A 21,409-nucleotide genomic window follows, 5' to 3' on the forward strand; every position below is an offset into this window, starting at 1 on the left:
ACAGGGAGGCATAACAATCATGATTCAGAAGCTATGAAATTGGTGTGAAGGAACATGACATTTTTCAGAGTCCATGCCCTATCATTGACAAATGAGATTGAACTGTGTAATTTGCATGCAAATTTTAATTTCTTTTGAAAGAAGAAAGAGAGCCAATTTCGATGGTTCTAAAAGATTTATTGTATAAGGTGAATTCTGTAAAATTACGCTGCCTGCCAATGTGTCTACTAAGGGACTTCTCTGTTTTTAAAGTGAAGTAAATTGAGTGTGTTTTTAATATTATAATCAATGTCATATGACATTTCTAGTAATGATTAAAAGCTACCATATTTTATTATTAAAGAGGTTAAAGTAGTTATTTATTTTAAGTACAAAAATGTACTATACGTTTTATATTACAAAATTTATGTTAAAATAGGGATAGGTGACTTTAATTACGTATTATTTATCTTTTTCATTAGAACTTGGGAAGATTATTTTTTTAGATATTATTTACTTGAGAGAGAGAGGGAGAGCGTAAGTGGGGTGGGAGGGTAGAGGGGAGAGGGAGAAGCAGGCTCCCTACTGAGCAGGGAGCTTGACACGGGGCTCCATCTCAGGACTGTGGGATCATGACCTGAGCCGAAGGCAGATGTTTAACCAACTGAGCCACCCAGGTGCCCCAGAACTTGGAAAGATTTTATAGTTTATTCCTGCCTTTTTATTTTTGAGTTAAGAAGCAAAAAGACCCTCATGCTGTCCTTCCCCTTACCCATATCTCACTTCGTTTTCAAAGATGATGGGGGGGGCGGGGAGTAGGTTAAAATTATTCTTACTACGTTAGGTTTGAGTGGGTTTGTAAGGGTAAAGTAGGGAGTTAGAATCCAGCTTTTTTTTTTTCTTCTAACACCTATGGTAGTTTACTACATGAACACAGAGTTCAAATCATAGCAGGAACTCCTGAGCAGTAAATCTCTTGGTTACACCAAAGACTGAAAAAATCAAAGGCAGTGTCAACACTGTTAAGGTTGAATAAGAGAAGGACCAAAATATATTCATTGGATCTAGCTATAACAAGGTTGTTAGTGACTTGGAAGAGATTGGATTCAGTCTTATGGTGGATGTGAAAGCCAGTTTGCTGTGAGTAAAGGAGAGAAAGATGAGGCAGTAATTGGTGCTTACAGACATTATTTTCAAGAAGTTTGGTTCTGAAAGGGTGGAGAGAGAATGATAACCCCTTTTAGCCCTGCCCTCAAAAAGTATACCCTCTCAGAAAGGCCAGTGAGCTCTATGAGGTATGTCGTTGGTATGTGAAAGAAAACTTCACATTTTATTATTTAAGTCTGATCAGTTTTGCTAAGTTTTCTGAAAGCATGATGGGGTATCTGTTGTAGTGATTTAACAAGTTTGTATACTGTTCTTGGATAATTAAGTTACTAGTGAGATAACAAAGAGTTGCTTTTTAGTTTATCATTCTGAGGAAATTTCATTTAGTCACTAAACATTTCTTGAGTGCCAGCTGTGTGCCAGGCACTTAGTGGGTACTAAATTCACAGTGGGGAACAGACACGCCTAATTCCTGCCCACATGGTGTGGATAGATGAGGAAGACAGACATTGAACACATTATTTTAAGTATGATTGATGTAACAGGTGTATAGGGTATTTGGGGAACATGTAGTGGCAGGGAGGATAATCTAGGTAGGGGGCTGGGGAAACTGACAAGATATCTGAAATTATTTGTAAACTGAGGTGCTTTATAATTGTTATTGAGTGATGAAGTAATAGGGTGGAGGATTTTCTTTAGATGAAAACATCATTTTTGAGTTTTGTCTGTCTTAAGTCACTTGTTTATTTTAATTCTGTTCATATTGTATGTGTTCTTATTAGATATTCTGGTTTTTAAATATGGATTATTTGCAGGGTTGAGCTAGAAACAGAAATAAAGCATCAGTCGTGTTAGTTTGACTGTTAAAACAAAACAAAATCGAAAGTCCATGTGAATTTTGTCTAAGGTAAGGTGGAACATACCTTCATGAAGGAGCCCTGGAAATTAAGAAAAAATAGTCCTGGAATAATGACACAGTGTGAAAAGTAAGATCTGTAGCACCCTTGTTTCATTTCTGTATAACTCTGAAGGGCCGTCATAGCTCCATGGCACTTTGTGGGTTCAGCCTAGATCTTTGTTGTGACTGCACTGCATTCTTGCAGTTTAGCTTCCTCCACTACCCAGTCCTGACTCCTTGATGCTAATAGATGTTGTTTCCAGGAGTACTCCCCAATAAACTTGTACACTCACACATACAAAAGGAAGATGTAAGTGTAAGGTGGCAACAAGCATTTAAAGCACCCACTATATGCAATGAATTAACTTCTCTCCTATGTGTCTAGAATGGTCCTAGTTATGTTCATTCTTGGGAGAATTAAGACAACAGTCTTTTAGATTTTCTGTGGCTTAGATGAGCAGCCTTGGAGAAAGACTGATCTAGAGTCTTAATTGCTTTCTGTAGCTCAGTGTATAGAGTAGAAGTATTTAAAGGATGTTTTTAAAGCAACAGATTTTTTTTTTTTTTTAAATAGACCATATGTGAAAAACAATAGACTATTTGGGGAGCAGTTTTAGATTCACTGCAAAATTGAGCAGAAACTACAGAGTTCCCATGTATTTCCCCCTGCTTGTCCCCACCTTTCTGCACTATCAGCATCCTGCTCCAGAGTGGTACTTTTGTTCCAGTTGATGTTCCATTTACATATTATCAACCAAACTCCATAGTTTACATTAGGGTTCACTTTTAGTGTTCTACATTCTGTGGGTGTATCCCAAGTGTACAGTGGCATGTATCCACTGTTACAGTATTATACAGAATAGTTTCACTGCCCTAAAATCTGTGCTCTGCTTATTTCCCTCTAACCCCTCTGCCCCCAACCCCTGGCAACTGCTGATCTTTTCACTGTCTCCAGCTTTGCCTTTCCAGCATGTTGTCTAAGTGGAACTGTACAGTATGTAGCCTTTTCATGGCCTGATAACGCCTTTTTTTCTTTTTTAAAGTGCTGAATATTCTGTTTTCTGGATGAATTACAGTTTATCCATTTACCTACTGAGGGACTTTTTGGTTGCTACCAAGTTTTGGCAATTATGAATAAAGCTGCTGTAGATATCCATATGCAGACTTTTGTATATAAATAAGTTTTCAACTCATTTGGGTAAATACCAAGGAGTATGAGTATTGGATTATATGACAAGAGTTATTTAATTTTGTAAGAAACTGCCACATTGTCTTTCAAAGTGGCTGTACAGTTTTTAATTTCCACCAGAGTTCCTATTGCTCCACATCCTCACCAGCATTTGATGTTGTCAGTGTTTTGGATTTTCACTGTTCTAATAGGTATGCAGTAGTATCTCATTTTTGTTTTAATTTGCAGTTCCCTAATACATGATGTTGAACATCTTTGCATGTGCTTATTTACTGTCCATATATCTTCTTTGGTGAAGTGTCTGTTCAGATCTTTTGCCCATATTTAAAAATCAGTTTCTTACTGTTGAATTTTAAGAGTTCTTTGCGTTCTTTTAGATTACAGCCTTTTATTATATGTCTTTTGCAAATAGTTTTCTCCCAGTCTGTGGCTTGTCATCTCATTCTTTTGATGAAGTGGTTTTTAAAATCAGTGTTCAATTCATTTATTGGATATCTCCTCTGGGCTAGACACTAAAGTAGAAGCTGGGGTTATGGTGGTAAGAAAATCAGATATGGCCCCTGTCCTCAAAATCAAGTGGAGAAGGCAAAATAATCAGGTGAATATAGTCAAGTGTGATAAGTGCTATAATGAAGGCAATTCAGTGTACTCTGTTGGTGCTAGCAAAGTTAACTAGTCCAAGGAGATCCAAAGAAAGTTTTTATGTTTAGCTAATGTTTATCGAGCGATTTATGTTCTAGGCACTATTCCAATAATTCAGTTCTCACAACTCTGTGAGGTTGTGAGAGCATCATCTCTATTTTATGATTGGGGAACCAAGACGCAGAGAAGTTACAGTGGAAGTGGAATTCAAACCCAGGCAGGGTGGCTCCAGAGCCTATACTATTTACCACTGCCCTGTACTAAGGCTTCTTGGAAAGATTGGCATTTAAGCAGAAAACTTAAGGATGATTGACTGGAAGCTAATCAGGTAACGGGAAGAGGTCCTCTAGGTAGAGGGAACAATGTGAGGGAAGGCTGGGGGTCAGAGAGAGCAGGGCAAGTTCAAGTATCTGAAAATAGGGTGTAAATGGAGAGAGGAATATATGGCTAGAGAGATAGATCACACCATAAAATAAATGCCTGGTAAGCCAACCTGAAGAGTCTAGTTGTATCCTAGGGGGGCAGGAAGCAATTGTTGTGTTTTAGGCAGGGGAGTAACATGCTAGATTTGTGTCATGGAAAGATCACAGAGAAATGGATTGGAGGGGAGAAAACTGGGTTGGAAGATGTTTGGAGTGTTATAGGGGAAGGATAAAAGCCTGCCCTAGGTGGTAGCATTGATGATGGAGAGAAGTGAATGGATTTAGGAGATACTTTATTTAGAAGGGAGAATTGGTATGACTTTAGTAGCCGATTGGATGTGAGGGCTGAGAAAAAACTCAGATATGACTCTCAGATCATGGTTTGGGCAGCTTGTTAGAGAGTGGTACATCCCCTGAAGAACTCTGGATGTAAAATCTGGTAAGGAGCTAGAGGATCAGGGGAAAGATGAATTAAGATTTGGATCTGCTGAGTTGGAGAGTGTTTGATGGAGACAGGCAAGTTAAACAGTTGAAAGTGCAGAGAGTAACTTAATTTCAGGTCTAGCACTTAGGAACGAGATTTAACATCTCTTTCTCCCTCCTTCCTCCAATATATATGTGATTCTTTTATAGGTGGTAAATTATAAATTAAGCCATGGAAATGAGAAGTGAATAGTCAATAATTTCAAATATTTCTGTGAGAATAGTAAGGTAAAGCCTGAAAAGTATCTGTTGGTAATTTTGGTGAGGACATAAGCCAGAGTGCAAGCAGTTGAGGCATGAATGGGAATTGAGGAATTAGAGAATTGGAGTGGAAGATGGTGCTAGTGGGTTTTTAATTTTGGGCTTCTTTAAAATTGGGGAGCCTCAAACATGTTTAAATGTTGATGGGAAGCAGCTCTGGAAAATGGGAGAAGTTAGAGATATTACTGAGAGATTATAGAAAGAAGTCTTCAACTAGATTTGAGAGGACAGAACCTAGAGCCCAGATAAAGCAATCAAATCTAGGACCTGTAGCAGCTTCCATTTTGATAGGACAGGGACAGTAATTTCTGTTGGATATCAGGAAGGTGAAGCAGGTCCTCTCTAATGGCTTCAGTTTTCATTGTGAATGAAGTAGGAAATGAGGCTCTCTTCTGAGAGTAGGAAACAGACTCTGTTAGCAATTGAGAAACATCAGAAGGGGATATTTGATCAGAGTTGCTTTGGAAAGTGAAAGTGCCAATGTGGATAACATAGAACATTGTCAGGCAATTTTGAGGGCCCAGATAAGGTAGATGAGCCAGAATTTATGGTGACAGCAGCCTGCATTAAGTAATTTCAGTGTTTTCAAGAGGTTGAGATTCCTTTCTGGACTGTTACCTTATTAAGTCTTTCTATAGTTATCTTTAAATGTTAAAGAATTTGGCTCCTTTTTTCCCCCCGTAAAAAAAGAGGGCCCTAAAGTACACAGATGCAATGGATCATAAGATAATAAAATGTAACTTGTTTAAAAACCTTTCCAGTAATGGACCTTTTTGAATCTTTAGTAGTTATCTATACCACTCTTATACCTAAAGTAGGATTTTAGGGCTCTAAAATGTTTAGAGCTGGAAAAGAGAACTTTTACATATCTTTTTTTGGTTCTTTTTGATCAGTGCTATTTTTTAAAAATCAGGAAAATACTTGCTAAATGAAATCTTATAGGAATGACCCATCTACAGGTTTCCCCTGCTATGCGAAATAGAGCTTTCCTATAAAACCTTTCATAAGCTAAAACAGTGTAAAGTGAAGAAGCAGTTGCTATTAACTTATACGGAAACATTTTTTAGTGTTCTCAGACTCAAAAAATAACTTCTCTTAGGCTTTTCTGTTATCATAGGATACATCTTGTTAATGGATGCACAAAAGAAATTAAGACAAATCACAAACGCTCACACAGTTCAAATCTATGGTGGCTTGATGCTGAGTGTAGTTCCAGGGAAGGAGCTTGATGGTGCCCCTCTTGCTGCTTTGGGGTGCATGGTAAAGCGCTTTGGGGTACAGCTTGCTGCAAAACAAATGCTGAATGCTAGTTTTGCTTTTCACCTTTTTTCATAAAAATGAAAATCCTCTTCTGATTTCTTTTGGTTAGGTAGGGGGGCGCCTGGGTGGCTCAGTCGTTCAGCGTCTGCCTTCGACTCAGATCATAATCCCAGGGTCCTGGGATCGAGCCCCACATTGGGCTCCCTGCTTGGCGGGAAGCCTGCTTCTCCCTTGCCCACTCACCCTGCTCATGTTCCCTCTCTTGCTGTGTCTCTCTCTGTCAAAATAAATAAATAAAATCTTTAAAAAAGAAAGGGAAGAAAGAAAGAAAGAAAAACAAAGAAAACATGTAGGTCTTTCATAAAAGTGAAGTGGCATAAAATGAATTTTTGAAAAGCTGGGGATACCTATATAAAAGAACTTAAAAATGATGGTACTTTGATGTGAGCTAGTAATTAAAAACAAAATTCTGGAGTCTGACTGCTTACGCTTTTTAAAAAAAAAAGGTTTACTTATTTATTTGAGATAGAGCAAGTGAGCATGAGCAGGGGGAGGGGCAAAGGGAGAGGGAAAGAAGTCCTCAAGCAGACTACCTGCTAAGTGGCTAAGTGCGGGGCTGGATCATGACCTGAGCCAAAATCATGACCTGAGCCAAAATCAAGAGCTGGCTGCTTAACTGACTGAGCCACCCAAGCACCTCAGACTGCTTACACTTTTAAACAGGCTCTGCTTCCTAGCTAGGTAGCCATTAAGCTCCATTTTCTTCATCTGTAAAGTCTGGGTAAAAACTACGTCATAGAGTTATGAATTTTAAATAAGATACACAGTTGGCCCTTGAACAACATGGATTTGAACTGCATTGGTCCACTTGTATGTGAATTTCTTTTCTTTTTTTTTTTTGATAAAGAGTGCAGTACAGTAAACGTATTTTCTCTTCTAATGATTTTCCTAATATTTTCTTTTCTCTAGCTTACTTTATTGTATATATATATATATATTATATATATATATATGTTATATATAATATATATATATATGTTATATATATATATATATATAACATACAAAATATGTGTTAATTGCCTACTGTTATTGGGAAGGCTTCTGGTCAACAGTAGGGTATTAGTTTTGGAGGAGTCAAAAGTTACATGTAGATTTTTGACTGCATCAAGGGTCAGTGCCCTAACCCCCATGTTGTTCCAGGGTCAACTCTTTCTCAATATCTGTATCTTTTGGTTTATTTAATTTGGTTAAAGCAGAGCTGGGGAGCCATTCTGGCAACCCCGCTTGCCTGGTTTTTACTTTATCCTGTGTGGTGGTTCCTGAGGTGTGCCTCCCTGACACCCTTAGTCTTATATGGAATGTAGTTTGAAATCCTCTGAGCTAGCTCATCTCCCTCAATTTACAGATAAAGAAACTGGGCTCTAGATTGAGGCATAACATTTGAAAGACTACAGACCAATTTCTTCTGCTACACACAACTATTACTGCTGAATTAAGCCACATAACCATGTTTAGGTGCTGTAGCTCCTCTTTCGGTGGTATCTGAGGAATAGAAGGTAGAACACTGAGTTAGAAGGAAGCTTAGTATTAAAAACTATAAGGAGGGGCGCCTGGGTGGCTCGGTTAAGCGACTGCCTTCGGCTCAGGTCATGATCCTGGGGTCCTGGGATCGAGCCCCGCATCAGGCTCCCTGCTCAGCTGGAATCCTGCTTCTCCCTCTCCCACGCCCCCTACTTGTGTTCCCCCTCATGCTGTCTCTCTCTCTCTCTCTCTGTCAATTAAATAAATAAATAAAATCTTTTAAAAAAATAAAAACTATAAGGAGACGAACCATGAGAGACGATGGACTCTGAGAAACAAACTGAGGGTTCTAGAGGGGAGGGGGGTGGGGGGATGGATTAGCCTGGTGATGGGTATTGAGGAGGGCACGTACTGCATAGAGCACTGGATGTTATACACAAACAATGAATCATGGAACACTACCTCAAAAAACTAATGATGTAATGTATGGTGATTAACATAACATAATAAAAAAAAACTGTAAGGAGTCAAGTGATAAAGTAATATGGAATGCCTGTATGATGTAATAGTAATTAGTAAAGATTGATCAGGTAGATGAATGAGTGGGTTCTTAGGTATGTTCTTTTGTTGTTGTTTACTGTTATAATTTTGAATAGTCTTTTAAAAAGAATATACAGGGCGCCTGGGTGGTTCAGTCGTTAAGCGTCTGCCTTCGGTCAGGTCATGATCCCAGGGTCCTGGGATCGAGTCCTGCATTGGGCTCCCTGCTCAGCAGGAAGCCTGCTTCTCCCTCTCCCACTCCCCCTGCTGGTGTTCCCTCTCTCTCTGTCTCTCTTTCTCTGTCAAATAAATAAATAAAATCTTTAAAAAAATTTTAAAAATTAAAAAAATATATATATACAGTGTCCCCCTAGAAGTTCCAAAAACCTTGATGATTCCTTAGAACTGCCTAATTTATCTTATGATAGAACTATAATTTACAGCAAATATGGGCCTTCTGCCACCAAATGTTGGATTTATTCTTGAAATGGTGATGGAAATCTCATAATTTTTATAATAAATGATGTGTGAAACATAATAAAAAATATGGTATCTGTTATGTATTGGTAATAAGGAGTTTGTTACTGGCAATTCTTGTGAAATGTGATTTAAATAATAAATTATGCCACTGAGTCCTAATTAGAGTTCTTTGCAAAAGATACTGTGATCTTCTGATTAAAAAAGAGAAAGTACTATATATTTCTACAGATGTATATTTAAAAAAATTGTACTGGATTCTTTGAATAGGCATGGTATTTGCCTTCTAAGAACTTTCATTCCATCCCAAGAATTGTGAACTGTTGTGAATTGCTACAACTTTCTGGAGAACAGTTTGTGTCAGTCAGTATTAAAAGCTTTAAAAGTGTGCCTACCTCTTGATCTAACATTTTTAGGAATTTGTTATAAGAAAATAATTGTAAGATATGCATAAAGATTTCTTACTTTAACCCACCTCCTGTAAGAAGGCAATTTTTTTTATTGTAAAAAAGAAAAAGTTATACAAGCAGGTACTTGATCTGGCAACAACAAAAGTCTCATCCCCCCACCTCCTTCCTTGCTTCCTTTGAGTAAACAGAAAGGGAAGAAAAAGACAAGAAATGCCATCCATGATACATAATGCAGTGATTCCTTCCTCTCGCATATCCCTGTAGTCTCTGGTCCCCAGCTCTGGGATTGGTTCATCAAGGATAGAGATGGTTGAGAAGACTGAGGAGAAGGTTGAGGATGAACTGGTACAGGTAGAAAGCTTATGGGAAGAGGGTCCCTATAGCTTGTTGAAGGTTGCAGAGAATCTGGCTTAGTCTTCTATGGAAGGAGAGCAGCTAAGGTCTGGCCAGGTTCCAATCAGAAGGGTCTTTGAAGACTAAAACAAACTCTCATTTGTTGAGGATGAGTGCAGAGATTTAGCTGTAAGGATGGTCTTTTCTGCATTGTTTGGTTTTTATGCATTTTATTATTTTTTTAAAGTAATCTCTACACCCAATGTGGGGCGGCTCAAACTACAGCCCTGAGATCAAGAGTTGTATGCTCCACTGACTGAGCCAGCCAGATGCCCCTGCATTGTTTATGATAATAAAACTACTGGGGCATCTAGGTGGCTCAGTTAAGCGTCTCCCTTCTGCTCAGGTCATGATCCCAGGGTCTTGGGATCCAGCCCCATGTTGGGCTCCCTTCCCCGGGGCGGGGGGGGGGGGTCTGCTTCCTCTCTCTCTGCTGCTCCCCCTGCTTGTGCTTTCTCACTCTCTCAAATAAATAAATAAAATCTTTATAAAAAAATAATAAATTACTAACTACCCAAATGATTATAGGACTGGTTAAACTGGTATGCTCATATACTTAACAGCAATAAAAAGGTAAAGAATATTAAAATATAGCAATTGGTATTTACAATATAGTAAATGAAAAAAATATGTATTTTGTAAATTTAATTGTGTAATGAGCATTATAGTCCCATGCCTGTCTGCCTTTCATTCATTCCCTCCTTTGTAAATTTCCAGCTCTGGTGTAAATTTTGTACCATGCTTTCCTCACTCCAGCTCCAGATTAAAGATTATTGCTGAATTAAGCCTTACAACCATGCCACTTGATCCTCAGTGCCTCCTTTTCTCATTTCTCATAGTGATTTTTCACAAGGATAGTTCCAGAGTTTTCTTATTTTGTCACATCTATGGTGCCCTTCCTCATGTTTTCACATGACAGGAACACCTAAAATTCTTCCTTTCTTCCTCTTGATTCTATATTTCATGATCTGCAACCTCCAGCCTTTTGGATCTCTTCATTGAATGAAAAACTGTTCTCATAATTGTATGTAAACAAGTCGTATTTCCCTTAAAATCTTTGAGTATAGTGACCATTCTTGTTCATCTTTGTGTTCCTGGTGTTTGAAATTATTCCAGATGACCGTGAACTATTGGTCTCTTGATAGTCCACAGTAGATATAGGTGGATGCTGGTTGGTTCCAAGATATGGTCTGCAAGCTTCTTTTTTGAATTCAGAAGTATGTTTAAACAGTTGGAACCCCAGCAAAATTACTGTGTGGTATTGTATTTTAAAGACAGATTTACATTATCAGTTATTTGGGTATTGAATGCATTTTGCCTGAAAGCAATAGAAATTGACTATAGTAATTGATTTCAAACCCATTATTTCTGGATATACTGTATCTTTAGCAGTTGTGCTGCAAGTGGATGTAATTGGTAATAGTTTGATTCCTAGTTTGATAGGTAATATGTTCTACTTAAGAATTTTGCATTTATTTTATTTATTTTTATTTTATTTTTTTGAGAGAGAGAGCATGCATGCCTGAGCGGGGGTGGGGGTGAGGGGGCAGAGGGAGAGGGAGAGAGAGAATCCCAAGCTCCATCTCATGGCACTGAGATCATGACCAGAGCTGAAATCAGGAGTTGGATGCTTAACTGACTGAGCCACCTAGGCGCCCCTCTACTTAAGAATTTTAAATTTAGATGTAGTTAGCAATTTCTCATTGAACACACAATATTCAGAAACATAGATTAGTGGGAAAGTTGTTTTGAAATAATTAAATTTTTCTAACAGAATACAAACTTGCACTTTGTTTTTATTAAGTAAGAATATTAGTAATAGAATGATAGACACAAATAGCTTAATTTTTGCCATTGAGTAAATACTTTATGAATACATTTATAGAACTGAGTGTTGTGTACGGTTTTTTTAAATCATACATGCTTAATAATTAGAGTTTTAAAAACCTATTTGTGGGCGCCTGGGTGGCTCAGTCGGTTAAGCGACTGCCTTCGGCTCAGGTCATGATCCTGGAGTCCCGGGATCGAGTCCCGCATCGGGCTCCCTGCTCGGCAGGGAGTCTGCTTCTCCCTCTGACCCTCCTCCCTCTCGTGCTGTCTCTCATTCTCTCTCTCAAATAAATAAATAAAATCTTTAAAAAAAAAAAAAAAAAAAAAAAAAAAACCTATTTGTATTACAATATTCTTTTCCACCTTTTTTTTCCTTTTAGGCCTCAGTGCTACGATTTCAGAGTACCCTGGTAATAGCCGAGCATGCAAATGATACCCTAGCACCCATTACATTAAATACCATCACTGCAGCCAAACGTCTTGGAGGTGAAGTGTCTTGCTTAGTAGCTGGAACCAAATGTGACAAGGTGAGAAATTTTTAAGGTCAACCATAGCAAATATAATCTCCATCAAGAGACAGGGAAAGATGGCAACAGAGAATTATGCTGAGGACTGTAACCCAAACTGGGCTCTAATCCTCATTAAATGGCCAGTGTCATAGTCATTACTACATGTGAAAAAGGAACTAAAAGGTTTGCTCACTAAGCATTTTGTCTTTTGAAATGAGGTAGAATACTTGATTTAGTTCCACTGGCACCATCATGTGCCATCAGGTACCAAGTAGAATGATAATATTTGAGTCTCCTTAGAGGTTAATAGCCGATCCCTTTTTTGTATTGATGAATATACCAGCTAATTGCTTTTAATTCCTGAAAGTGGTAAATCTGGACAAAGTATCATGGATATTAATTTTTAATTGGTATAAGAATTCAAATGTAAGTACTATACTTTTCAAACTATAGCTGTTAGTAAAAGGTGTTCTTTGTTTTTGTTGTTGTTGTTGAAGTGAGATAACGGGTTTGTAAACTAACCCTCTAGGAAGGTTCTAGAATATGGTTTGCAGAATCTGTACCACTGGGCTACAGTGTAGTTGAAATCATGCCTCAGTTAAGTTGAGCTACCAATTCCCTCCCGTACCATACAAGAATTGCCAAGTGTGCAGTTGGGGACTTAGATCTCAGAGGAAGAAATCTGGAGAAAGCATGTTTCTTTTTAGAGGATTTTATTTATTTTTTATTAAAGGGCATTGATGCAGAGCATGTGTTATAATGCAGGTTCAGAATGCTAGTGTCACTTCCGTCTAATTTCTCACATGAAATTAGTATCCTGAAAGAATGTATTCTAGCAGGTTTGGGGTTAAGTTGTATGGGTTTCTTTACCTAAATCCTGCTAACAACTAGGAATCTTATTTATTTGATAGTAACCAGAAGGTGTGATGACATGGCTAAGCTATCTTTTTTGGTTGCCCTGCTTTTAGATATACAAGTTCTGGGTTTGATTATTTGGCTGTGATTTTAAATAATTATTCAAATATTTTAAAACTATTTGAAATGCTATTTTATTCACACTGTTTTGAGAAAAATCGAAGCAGAAACCATTTTCTCTTTAGTTATAATCTTATTGTTTTGTCGCCTTCTAATCTGAAAGAAAAACAGTACCTGTATAGAGAAATTCTATTAATAGCTTAGGCAGATTTCAGTTTTCTACTGTTTTTTGTAGTCATTTATCGTAAGCAGCAAGTGGTTTTTCTGTGTAGTGCCAGAAGTTTTTGCTGGTAAAAAAGATAGTTTTGGTAGTACAGGATAGTCTGCCATACTTGGTTCAGCAGAGGTACTTTTTGCTATCTGGGAAACAGTGACTATTGTTGCAGCCTTACCTTCCATTGAGTAGGGGGCAGGAGGCACAGCTTTTTATGTCTACTCATCAGTGAATCAGCATGGAGGCAAACAAGAAGACAGAGACCATGATATGATTGTTAGGTCTCTGCTAAAGCGAAAGCCAGTCTTGCTGTAATTAGAGAATTAAAAGGGGGAATTCTACTTGCCTCTTATATATAGGAAATCTGAGTAGTCAAAAAGCTTTCCCAGAACTTCATTCTCATTCCACACAGGAAAAATGAGGAATTAAAATAAAAAATTATTTTGCTTTATCATAGATAAATATATGTAGGTGGGCAGGAACTCAGAAGTTGACAATGGACTGTTACATAAGATTTTTCTATTGCCTAAATTCAGTAATTTTAAATTCAGCAGAAATTATTATTGCCAAATAAAGTGCAGTGGCCTGTAAACCAGTGTGGTTAGGTCCTATTCTTTACCTCTAGGAAACCCATTGGCTGTGTTATTATTGTGTGTGTGAGAGAGAACCTAACCATTGCCTCATTTTCACCATTTCTACAATGATGAATTTATACTTGCATTAATTGAAAGGTAAAAAGCACAATTTATAACTAAATTTGCATAGAGAGCTGTGCCAGTTTTGGCTTATCAATTAATACTTTTCTTTTCCAAGGCAGGAATTTTTATTTAAGATAATTGGTAGTAAGATCAATTGGCCTAAGATTTTTTTTTTTGTTAAAGAATTTTTTTTCACTTACGTCACCCTTTTTCTGTTCAGAACAATTTCTGTAGTTTAAAAAAAATTATTTCTGTCGTTGGCTATCAGATTTTATGTTCTGTTGATATTTGTAGTGGTGGCTCTATTTGTATCTTTCTGTTAGATGGATAATTAAAAACTTTTAATTATAGGTGGTACAAGATCTCTGCAAAGTAGCAGGTGTAGCAAAAGTTCTGGTGGCTCAGCATGATACATACAAAGGCCTCCTTCCAGGTGAGCTTTTCCAGTGGAAAGAGTGTAATGTCTGAAGTATGCTTGAATATAAGAATATGAAAATATTATGAAATGTGTTTATCAAATGTGTTTAATTCTCAGAGGAGCTGACGCCATTGATTCTGGTGACTCAGAAGCAGTTCAGTTACACACACATCTGTGCTGGAGCATCTGCCTTCGGAAAGGTGAGAAGATTGAGAATGTGGAATCTGATGTCATTACTTGGAAGGCGTTAGCGTTCATTGTGCTGAAAGTGTACAACAGACTCTGTTTAGGTAGCTAATCCTGGCTTTCTGAATTAATATGGTAGTTTTGCTAAAATTTATTCTTTTAAGACTTTGTTAAAATTTCTGTAAAAATGCCATCTCCACATTTTCAAATTTTTTCACAGAGACAACTCTATTCTTTCAAGATTTTGTCATAATTATTAGAATGCCACTCCAGATTTTCAAATTTTGTCATGGAGAAAACTCTAGGATATTTTTAAAGATTATTTTTCTTTCTTTTTTTTTTTTTTTTAAAGATTTTATTTATTTATTTGACAGAGAGAGGCACAGCGAGAGAGGGAACACAAGCAGGGGGAGTGGGAGAGGGAGAAGCAGGCTTCCCACCGAGCAGGGAGCCCGAGGTGGGGCTCGATCCCAGGACCCTGAGATCATGACCCGAGCCAAAGGCAGACGCCTAACGACTGAGCCACCCAGGTGCTCCTAAAGATTATTTTTCTTTAAAAACAATGTTGAATTGTCTGTGCCTGTAAATGTAATTTGTAGTAGTAACCCATCTTAAGCAGTGGTTTATTTGGGTGGCTGATGGATATTTACAAAGGCCAAATTCTATCTCCTTGGGGATTTGGAAGGGCTGTGTGGTAGTTGGAAACATCCTTAGGGTAAAGAAAGCTGTAATCTGATCATGTGCATTGTGATATGTCTGAAGAAAGAATGTGCTATCAGATGGTTAGTTACCTGCACGAAGTTTTAAAAAAGATGGAGGGAAACTAAGGGGGAGCCTAAGAGAATTTGTCACTGGGTTGTTCTTGCTCTCTCTGTGGCCCTGGGTTTTCTAATTCCCTTTTCTTTTATCCCATTCTTAATAAGCTGCAGTTTTTAGTTTTAAAGATTATAAATTAGGTTGTACACAAATACATTTTTATTATAAAGGATGCATATAGTACAGTAGTATGCAGAGCAAGGTATCAAAGTCCCCCTTTCTTCCCAACTCCCTCTTCCTGTTTCAGAAGTACAGTGTTAACAGTTGTACATTCTTTTAGTCCCCTTGCTATGGATTTTGAAATTATAATACCTGTATAAATTTTTTTTTTACTCCCAAAATGTAATAATATATCATGAATTGTTTTGTTACTGGTGGTTTTTACTTAAGAGTGTGTCTTGACAAGTATCATATGATCTCACTGATATGAGGAATTCTTAATCTCAGGAAACAAACTGAGGGTTGCTGAAGTGGTGGGGGGTGGGAGGGCTGGGGTGGCTGGGTGATAGACATTGGGAGGGTATATGCTACGGTCAGTGCTGTGAATTGTGTAAGACTGGTGAATCACAGACCTCTCCCTCTGAAACAAATAATACATTATATGTTAAAAAAAGGAAGATAGTAGGAAGGGAAAAATGAAGAGGGGGATATCGGAGGGGGAGACGAACCATGAGAGACTATGGACTCTGAAAAACAAACAGGGTTTTAGAGGGGAGGGGGGTGGGGGGATGGATTAGCCCAGTGATGGGTATTAAGGAGGACAGGTATTGAATGGAGCACTGGGTGTTACATGCAAACAATGAATCATGGAACACTACACCAAAAACTAATGATGTAATGTATGGTGACTAACATAACATAATAAAATTAAATTAAAAAAAAAAAAAGAAGAGTGTGTCTTGAAAAATAAGACATGGCTGTCTCATTTTTTTTATGGCTGCCTAATACTCCAGATTTAGCCAAGGATGGCCAGTTAGGTTGTTTCTAATTTTTTGCATTTGTAAACCTTGCCGTAAGGAAATGTCCCTGTACATACATCCTTGTATACATGTGCTGCTAGAAGTGAAATAGTTGGGTCAAAGACTATGTACTTTTAAAGTTGAGATATATATCGCTAAATTGGTATCTTAAGAGGATGTCTCAGGTTGCATTCCATCAGTCGCATGAGAGGGTGACTTGCCAACACCTGGTATTGTACATTTTAACATTTTTTCCCCCAATCTGATGGGTGAAAAACTGTATCTTTTTAAATGTTGCATTTCTTTTCGGGGCGCCTGGGTGGCTCAGTCGTTAAGCGTCTGCCTTCGGCTCAGGTCGTGATCCTAGGGTGCTGGGATCGAGCCCCGCATCGGGCTCCCTGCTCAGAGGGAAGCCTGCTTCTTCCTCTCCCAGTCCCCCTTGTGTTCCTGCTCTCGCTATCTCTCTCTCTCTCAAATAAATAAATAAAATATTTTTAAAAAATGTTGCATTTCTTTGATCATGAGATCAAATATCTTTTCATACAGTTACTGGTTTTTATTTCTTCTTTGAATGGTCTCGATTTAACTTTTTTCCTTTTACTTTCATAATTCTGTTGTAACTGATTTTAAAGTATAAGTTGAGGAATAAGATATAATCTCTTATATCAAATAATCATGTTGAGGGCGCCTGGGTGGCTCAGTTGGTTAAGCGACTGCTTTCGGCTCAGGTCATGATCCTGGAGTCCCGGGATCGAGTCCCGCATTGGGCTCCCTGCTCGGCAGGGAGTCTGCTTCTCCCTCTCCCACTCCCCGTTTGTGTTCCCTCTCTCGCTGTGTCTTTCTCTGTCAAATAAATAAATAAAATCTTTAAAAAAAAAAAATAATCATGTTGAGTGACAATAACAGTGAGCTTCCAAGACATCGATCTCTTTTTTTGCAAAATGAGTAGTGTTCGTGAATATTTATCTGTGGTGCAGTATTGCTTCTAGACGTGAATCACTGCAAACCATGTAGAGAACTTGCAGAATAACCATGTAAATTGCTGTAGTTTGTTTTTAACCTTTAGAATTATCAGTTTGAACTCATTAAATTTTTTCTTTTAAGGTTAACAATTTCTAGGCAGTAACAATGTAAACACATGAGTTTAATGAACAATTATCCTTTTATTATTAGGTTGTCACATTATAGACTATTATAAATTTTTAGTTTTTTTATAGAATTTAGTAATTGATAAGTAAAGTGGTTCCACAGACCTATATGACCTTGGGCTAGTCATTTTACCTTCCCGAAGTCTGTTTTTCTTATATGTAAAATGACGCAGTATGACCAAGTGATGTCCAAGGTCTACCAAAGAGAGATGTTAAAAAAAAAAGGGATGGGTTTCTTCCCTTACTCTGGAGAAGATTAAGTCAGAGGATTAAAATCTAACTTCTGTTATAGATGAGCATTGAACTAAAAGATCTTTGTGGACCATTCTATCTCTGAGAGTTTTGATTCTGTGTTAGATGATGTAAACAAATTTCATGAGTCTTGAGTTTGTGGTGACAGTTCTCTGAAAAGATTATTAAACCAAGAAAGGGTGTTTGTTGCATCTAATTAGCTAGATTTTAATAGTCTGACCTTGATTGCTGTGTTGTAACATACGAAAGTTGTTTTTTTTAAAAAAAATTTTATTCATTCGAGAGAGTGAGAGAGAGAGAGGTTTTTCCCCTGAAACCAATGTGGTCAAGTCTGTTTGGATAGTGTAGAGATAGATCTGTTCACCATCTACCCTCTCAGGACATTTAAGTGAAAGATCAGACCTGGAGAAACATATGCCTTTAAGCACCATGGTAAAGTTTTTTCAAGGTGTGCTAAAATGAAACATGGAATAATGGAAGTACAAAAGATACTAAGTTTCAAGCAACTTAGAAAGTTAAAAACTATAAAAAGAGACACAGTCTGCATAACATAATGTTTGTAATAGAATTTGCTTAGCCAGGTAACAATATTCCAGTGGTATTTCCTGAATAGTTAAAGAAGGTGATTTCAAAAAAGAGTTACTTAGCGAAGCAGGCTTTAAATACTATCAAATTTGATTTGTTTCGAAAGTAGGTATCTTCTAAACTTACTTACCAAGTTAGAAGTATGTTTAATGGCATTTTAATTGTTTTCCCAAATGCTTTATTTTCTAAGAGATCTTATTTTTTTCTAATTGTGGTTTTATAAACTGTGGTACTTTTCAGTAGTTCTTCCTGTCATGGTTGAAAGAGGACTGCTGTATAATAAAGGTAAAAATAAACTGAAAATTAGAAAATCTTTCCTGTTGTAGATACAACACAAGGAAAATTGACTCAGGCCATCAACACTTGTTAGCATCAGTATATATAGAACCACTTATTAGATATAGGGTAGGACACAAGAGGAATGGAAGACACAAAACCTCTACCCTGGGAGTGCTTAAGTTTAGTTGAGGGTCATTATAAGTATGTATATTCAAGTTATTTTAAAACAAACTACACGTTAGTGCCAATTAAATAATGTATATGCATGTAGGAGGATACAGAATAAAGGAGTAATTAGAGGGTAATCTTGGGAGAATTCTTAGAGAACAAAGAGGATTTGGGGATGGAATGGAGGAGAGGAACTTGAATACTGTTATAGTGAGCGTTTGCTAGAGATGGTATCATGTACCAAGTTCAGGAGATGCCATGGAGTAAGCTCTGTGTAGAAAGCAGTGTAGAATTCAGCTTTCTATTTGTGTGATAAAAGCAACGCGGGGCATCTGGATGGCTCAGTGGGTTAAGCATCTGACTTCGGCTAAGGTCATGATCTCTGGGTCCTGGAACAGAGCCCCGCCTTGGACTCCCTGCTCAGTGGTGGGTCTGCTCCTCCCTCTCCCTCTGTACCCCACCCCTGCTCATGGGCACGTGCATGTGCGCTCCCTCTCAAATAAATAAATCTTTAAGTTAAAAAATAAAAGCAATAGTTCACTTTTTTGATTACACTTGATGATGTTATCATCTAAGGAAACCTTGAGACTAGAAAATAGGGACATTCAGTCTTCACTAACTCTGTTTTAGAGTCCTAGGGTCATAGAATTTTAGACTAAAACTAGGAATTCTCTTTCTGTCATTTATGAGGTGAAGTAACTGAGACCTGGGGATACTTTCCCAGTGATCTCTGCTAGTGAGGGCAAAGTCAGCACACATATCTATTTCAGAGATGTTATGTGCACATACAAGGAAAAGCATTTACATTAATTTTGTTCCTCCTGTACAGATTATACAGGCTGTGCTTCACCTTTCTCATTCTTGTTTGTTTTATGGTTACATAGGATTCCATTATATGGATGAGCTATAATTAATAGATCTATCCCCTGAAGATGGATATTTAGGTTAGTTTTGATCTTTTTTAATGCAATACTGAGTTTTTAAAAAGGTGAAAATGTCTGCTTTGAAATTTTTTCTTTCATATACATTAAGTAAATATATACATATATAATCTGTTTTAGTATTTGAGAATTTTACTACTCTTCTAAACATTTTTCTGTTTTACCTAAATTCAGTAATCCATGATGGTCACACTTTGTGAGTGATGTTCATTAAAGCAAATATCATATCTTGTAATTCAACATAATGAGTTAAGATGGTTTATTACTTTAAAACTCATAAAACTCTTGATGTAGTTAGAGTAATGATAGACTCTTACTTAATCTCAAAGACTATCCACAAAGTTGTGCTGGAAGTTATAGTATGTCTAAAGATTCATATGAACTATAAAATATTTGAATTAAAATTTCTGCAGAATATGCCTTTTGAGAATGTTAGTGTTGATAGTTGATAGCTATCCATAAGTCTATATATGTGTAATTTACTGCTATTTTTGCTTTTAGAACCTTTTGCCCAGAATAGCAGCCAAACTTGATGTTGCCCCAATATCTGACATCATTGCAATCAAGTCTCCTGACATATTTGTGAGAACTATTTACGCAGGTGAGTACCCAAGGAAAATAATGAATCAACATGTTAACTTTTTGTGAATTTTAAAAGCAGAAATTAATTTAAAGTTAGTATTTTAAACAAGTCATACACTTGCTTTAAATGGACCATCTTAAAAGTTTCTGAGAAAAATCTTAATCTTAGATTTGCTTCTAGACCATGACATGACAATCTGTTTGATAGATCCAGAGCACAGTTCTTTCCTGCTTGGTTATTCAGTTTACAGAGCGATGAGATTTTTCCAGTCATCAATAAAAATTAGATTCACTAGTGGCACCTGGAGAGGCAAAACTTTTCCATTAAAAAAAATAGTATTATTAATCTTCACTGCTTCTACTCCGTTTCCATCTGCATTAAGAAATTCATTTCAGTGTCTCTTTAGTTGATTGATCTTCTGCTAAGCATACTGGTCTCTAGTGCAGCTAGAAAAAGTAGTGAACTCTTTGTTCTTTCTGATTGAAGTTGTGTGTTTTCAATTTAATGGTCAGTTCTCAAATTAGATCTTTCATCTTTAATAGAGTTTGAGGGGAAATATTGGTCAAGTTTAGGTTGCTCTTACGTGATTGGTAACCCATAAGAAATGTCTTAAATTCTTTTAAAGTCTTGGCACATGATACCTCTTGTTCTTTATGCCCTATCATGTTTTCTTTCTTTTTTAAAAAAAGATTTTATTTATTTATTTGAGAGAAAGAGAGAGAGCGCCCATGCGCGCATGAGCGGGGGAGAGAGAGGGGCAGAGGGAGAAACAGACTCCCCGCTGAGCAGGGAGCCCGATGTTGGGCTCCATCCCAGGACCCTGGGATCATGAGCTGAGCGGAAGGCAGACGCTTAACTGACTGAGTCACCCAAGTGCCCCTGCCCTATCATGTTTTCATTTATTTTCTTCTCTTAGTAAGCCTAGTAGCTGCATTCTTAAGTTGTTGCAGCTCATATTCTTGAGTTACTGTGTTTTTGGAGAAGGAAGCTTTTGTTTATATTCCTTTTAGAAAGAGTACACCTTATTAGTGTGGCTTCCTAGCCTATTCCAATTTCTTGCTTCCAGGCAGGTCAGCACTTGTCCTGCTTTTAAATAAAACATCCAAGGTTATACAAATATCCACTGATAAGTTTCTTAAGTATTATGGTCCTTTTTTCTGTACTTGGTAGAGGTAGAAAACAACTGGTTCATAGTTATTTCTTCCTTGTTTTCATGAAGTAAATTCTGAATCTCAAAGGATTACTTGCCTTTCATGGGTGTTT

General features: G+C 37.3%; 1 protein-coding gene across 1 annotated transcript in view; it reads left to right on the forward strand.

The window, feature by feature from the left end:
- ETFA (electron transfer flavoprotein subunit alpha) overlaps nucleotides 1-21,409 on the forward strand; it is an 88,446-nt gene that overhangs the window by 12,281 nt on the left and 54,756 nt on the right. The window contains exons 2-5 of the mRNA XM_021693741.2: nucleotides 11,796-11,942; nucleotides 14,163-14,244; nucleotides 14,347-14,429; nucleotides 20,065-20,164. Of these exons, the coding sequence (XP_021549416.1) occupies nucleotides 11,796-11,942; nucleotides 14,163-14,244; nucleotides 14,347-14,429; nucleotides 20,065-20,164 (412 nt within the window). The remainder of the gene's footprint in view (nucleotides 1-11,795; nucleotides 11,943-14,162; nucleotides 14,245-14,346; nucleotides 14,430-20,064; nucleotides 20,165-21,409) is intronic.

This window comes from Neomonachus schauinslandi, chromosome 9 (genome assembly GCF_002201575.2).
Source record: "Neomonachus schauinslandi chromosome 9, ASM220157v2, whole genome shotgun sequence".
Lineage (NCBI taxonomy): Eukaryota > Metazoa > Chordata > Mammalia > Carnivora > Phocidae > Neomonachus > Neomonachus schauinslandi.